Source organism: Micromesistius poutassou (assembly GCF_964030765.1).
Source record: "Micromesistius poutassou genome assembly, contig: SCAFFOLD_1218, whole genome shotgun sequence".
Lineage (NCBI taxonomy): Eukaryota > Metazoa > Chordata > Actinopteri > Gadiformes > Gadidae > Micromesistius > Micromesistius poutassou.
The window spans coordinates 10177-14346 of record NW_028178435.1 but is presented as its reverse complement, the minus strand read 5'-3'; the positions used below and the strand labels follow the sequence as shown (position 1 = coordinate 14346).

General features: G+C 47.1%; 1 protein-coding gene across 2 annotated transcripts; it reads right to left on the bottom strand.

Moving 5' to 3' along the window:
* Nucleotides 1–444: 444 nt before the first annotated feature.
* On the bottom strand, nt 445–3800 carry LOC311374535 (microsomal glutathione S-transferase 1-like). 2 transcript variants are annotated; one of them, XM_084490361.1, is made up of 4 exons: nt 3702–3800; nt 2715–2872; nt 2470–2561; nt 445–1519 (listed from the first exon to the last, which is right to left on the bottom strand). In XM_084490361.1, the coding sequence occupies exons 2-4, from the start codon at nt 2838–2840 to the stop codon at nt 1273–1275; spliced, it is 465 nt and encodes a 154-aa protein (XP_084346487.1). In that variant the 5' UTR covers nt 2841–2872; nt 3702–3800; the 3' UTR covers nt 445–1272. The 2 variants fall into 2 exon arrangements, with proteins under 2 accessions (XP_084346487.1, XP_084346488.1); XM_084490362.1 differs by lacking the exon at nt 3702–3800 and adding an exon at nt 3517–3626.
* Between the last annotated feature and the right edge of the window lie 370 nt (nt 3801–4170).

Here is a 4170-nt window from a genome sequence, read left to right as displayed (position 1 = left end):
CTACACCTGGTCCATAAAGGAGCCGTAATGACGGCGCATCGCAGTTGACTTTTAAAACGGCTCCCTCTAGTGGCCCAATGAATTCCCTTCAGGGCCCGAGAGTCGAGGAACGAACGACTCGCGTCGACCTCTGTGAATTGAAAGAAAGGTCAAAGCCTGCACACACTTTTTGTCACATATAAACGGATTGCAAATTAGTGGAAAGGCTGCTGCCGTATAAGAACAAAACCCGGTACTCCTCCAAATCCCACGGCGTCGTCCCATCTTTGGGGCCTTTCATGTTTCGCCAGTGAGTGCGTTACTCATTCTACGCGCATTCGGCCGGTGGTGCAAAAACAAACAAAAAACAATGTAATTCATTTACTAAACCGCTCGACAAAACACGGACCACATTTATTACATGACACTAAATTAATATAAGCGAAATCAGACAGGACTTTGGCACTTGTTTAGCAAAGATTTTTTAAGTGGGTTTGTTTAATGCGCTCATAAAGGGGACGGCACAATGAGATCATAATCTTCGCGACACTAAATTACAGACACGGATGACCACTTGTACTTGCTCACGATCTGCGGTGGTAATTCACAGCGTTCACACCAGGAAACACAATTTAAAACAATCATAACCCCTTTTTTATTTTATTCTAATTATTTAATTTCCATTATTCTATTTCATTTAAAGCTATTATTATATTTTATCCTAATTATTTAATGTCCAGTTTGTGTTTTTCTCTCATACTTCTTTTTATGTTACTGTGGAAGGAGCTGAGGATGTCATTGCCAGCGACTGCTTCTCTAGTCGTTGTGTGAAACATATGGTTTCACTTCTCGTGACAAATGTACTTATTGTAAGTCGCTTTGGATAAAAGCGTCTGGCGTCTGCTAAACGTAAATGACAAATGACAAATAAACAATCTTGAATCTTAAATCCCAGACGAAACTGCCAGGCCCTGCCAGTCAACACAGCCCCCACCCTCCTCTACGTCAGGATGTTTCTACAGGTGGAGGTTAAGATGTTTCTACAGGTGGAGGTTAAGATGTTTCTACAGGTGGAGGTTAAGATGTTTCTACAGGTGGAGGCTGTGAGTGAGCGCGTTACATTAAGATGTTCCTACAGGTGGAGGTTAAGATGTTCCTACAGGCGGAGGTTAAGATGTTTCTACAGGCGGAGGTGTTTCTCCATCAGGGGTGTTTCCTACAGGCGGAGGTGTTTCTCCATCAGGGGTGTTTCCTACAGGCGGAGGTGTTTCTCCATCAGGGGTGTTTCCTCCACTACAGGCGGAGGCTGTGCCCCAGCACGGCGGCGGCCATGCAGCCGGTCACCACCAGGCCCGTCAGCCAGCTCAGGGCGCGGCAGGGCTGCGGCAGGGGCAGGACGTAGGCCAGCGTGTGGCAGAGCCGCGAGGCGGCGAACACCCTGAAGTAGGTGAGGGCCGTGGCCGCGGCGGGCCCCGTCAGGGAGTACAGGAGCCCCACCAGCACGAAGGGAACCGCGTTCTCCAGGTCGTTCTGGTGGCACCTGGAGGGGGAAACCGACGAGACACAGCGAGAAGGTGAGGAAGGGAACCGCGTTCTCCAGGTCGTTCTGGTGGCACCTGGAGGGGGAAACCGACGAGACACAGCGAGAAGGTGAGGAAGGGAACCGCGTTCTCCAGGTCGTTCTGGTGGCACCTGGTCCGGAGAACCGTGACGTGGGTTAACGTACGGCGTACGAAACATTATACAATAAACGGTAAATGGACTGCGTTTATAAACAGCGCTGTACTGACCAGCGGCCGCTCAAAGCGCTTCACAACATTCACCCGTTCACGCACACATTCATTCACACACCGACGGCGGAGTCGACCACACAGGGCGACAGCCAGCGGGGTCAGGAGCAGTCAGGGTGAGGTGGCGTCTCGCTCAGGGGACACCTCCACACTCACAGCTAGGGAGGAGTGAGGAGGAGGCAGGGGGGATCGAACCAGCGACCTTCAGGTGACCAGCCGACCCGCTCTGTACCTCCTGAGCCTCACGCCAACTGAATAACGTTTAAGAACAATATTCAACGAGTCGGAGGGAAAACGGTGTATTTCTGATTGCTACTATTGCTAGCCTGCAGGCTACGGGTCCCTGAGTTGAGGCCTAAACTAGGCTGTGGGACAATAGAAGCTTTTCTCTTCCATGTGGACGCTGGCCTACTTCGCGTTGTTTATTTTCAGCCTCACTTACTTAACAACAAGCTGTTCCAATACGATGTGTCTGATAAATGAGTCAAAGCACGTACGGGCAACCGGCACGCATTAGGGTTCACGTGAGAGAGAAGAAGAAGACGGATGGCTTTTCTTTTTTTTTTTATACACGTATGGTGGTGGTGGTGGTGGTGGTGGTGTGGAGAGCCTGGGAAAGGGGTTGGCCTAGTTCACACCTAACGCACATCACATCACTGGGACTGGTTTCGTCCCAGTCCGAGCCGTTCACCCTGTTCACCTCCGCACGCGCTCCACGCCGGGATCCACGCGCACAAACTTGGGCTGCTCCACGGGGTGGGCCAACTTGGTGTCTTCCAGGTTTGCAAACACCTGTGCAAAAAAACAACAACACAACAACAACAACAACCACACATCAGGTGTTGGTCATGTTTATGTATTTATGTATTTGTGTGCTGTGCTGTGCGCCACATAAGAGAGCACAAATGACTGCACACCGACAGAAACGTGTCGTTATGACGTCACCTTCTTCTTCATCCGGTAGTATGACGTCAGAGGCGCCATGAGCATCATCTTCAGGATGACAATCACCGCGTAGGTGGCGAAGGCTGTGATCACCTCGCTGTCCACGGTGTGGGTCAGCGTGGGCATGGCGCTTTATTGCTCTCTCTCGGGACGTCCCGCTAAGAGTACAGTGACACAGTACACAGTAGACACATGTTGACACAGTAGCGGTCTTTACTAATACACTCTAGGCCTGGGCGATACGGCAGAAAGACATATCACGATATAACTTGATCATATTGATCGATATCGACAACTATTGATAATTTTAATGACCTAAAAAGACCATGCTGGATGTAAACACTTCTGTTTAACACTTAATATGACCTTCCACTGTTCTTCATTGATAAACACTCCAATGTCGACACAACAATGAAAAACACTCAGATATTGTAAATAAGTATGGAACCGTGTTTGTGTAACAAACCCAGCTGCTAGATTCAGTGGTCCAGTCACTTATCGATATATATTGAACATGTTTTATATTGATACTGATCAAAAGTCTATCACGATACGATAATTTATTGTTTTATTTCCCAGGCCTAATATACTCAAATGAAAAGTCATGCATTTTTCGTATCTTAACGCCAAGATAAGTCGCACCCTGTGTCACAACAACAACAGAGGAATAGCGCCCGGTGCCACCAGAAGCCTACAATAGCGACATTAAATGGTTAAATCCTGATTGCTTGCTCGCTCGGGGATCTTGTTGGAGGCATATCTATCAGTTGTTTTTTTGAAAATTGAGTTTTTCGTTGCATACTTTTCGAAGCGTTCGCGTCACACGTTCAACAAGAAACGGACTTCCTTGTGTTTCGCAGCGTGTTGAGGTCAGGATACAAGGGGAACCAATCCGGGCGCTGCGACGGAACTGCGTTCTACAAATATATATATATAACCAAGTCGAAATAAATGATGTGCAGCGAACAACAAGTGTGCCTTTCTCACCTTATCTCCGAAACGTGTTAATGCGTTGTCACTGTGCAAGTAGCGACAATAAAACACCACAGAACGTAAAGGGGCGGGTCCGTCCAGGGTCCAAGTCGCTGGGGGGCGTTCCCTGGCGCAGAGATGTAACTGCCACATTTTGCAATCGCGTCTATACTCATTAACAGAATGATTTATATGAATCATTTACTTTAAACTTTGTATTATCAGCATAGAGAAAAACAAGGTTTGGATACTTGATGCAGAGGTTGAAAGTAATTGACTAATAATAATGTATAAAGCTTTGTACATTAATACTTTTATGCTCAATAATAATGTATACGTTTAATAATTTAATTGCGTCTCAAAGCAAACGGTCCCTTAACTTGAATTACTGCCATACTTAAAATGCAGAACTCCAATATTGGAAAGATGATTTTGTTTCACCGTGTATAAGACGAGGCCTTCAGCCACAAAGTATAAATGATAA

What these genes read in the sequence shown, in the direction of transcription:
- LOC311374535 (XM_084490361.1), bottom strand. Translation starts at nt 2,840, where the DNA reads ATGCCCACGCTGACCCACACCGTGGACAGCGAGGTGATCACAGCCTTC. An exon ending in ACTACCGGATGAAGAAGAAG is followed by an intron (nt 2,562 to 2,714) that starts GTGACGTCATAA and finishes TTTTTTGCACAG; the next exon opens with GTGTTTGCAAACCTGGAAGA. An exon ending in GGCGTGGAGCGCGTGCGGAG is followed by an intron (nt 1,520 to 2,469) that starts GTGAACAGGGTG and finishes TTCCCCCTCCAG; the next exon opens with GTGCCACCAGAACGACCTGG.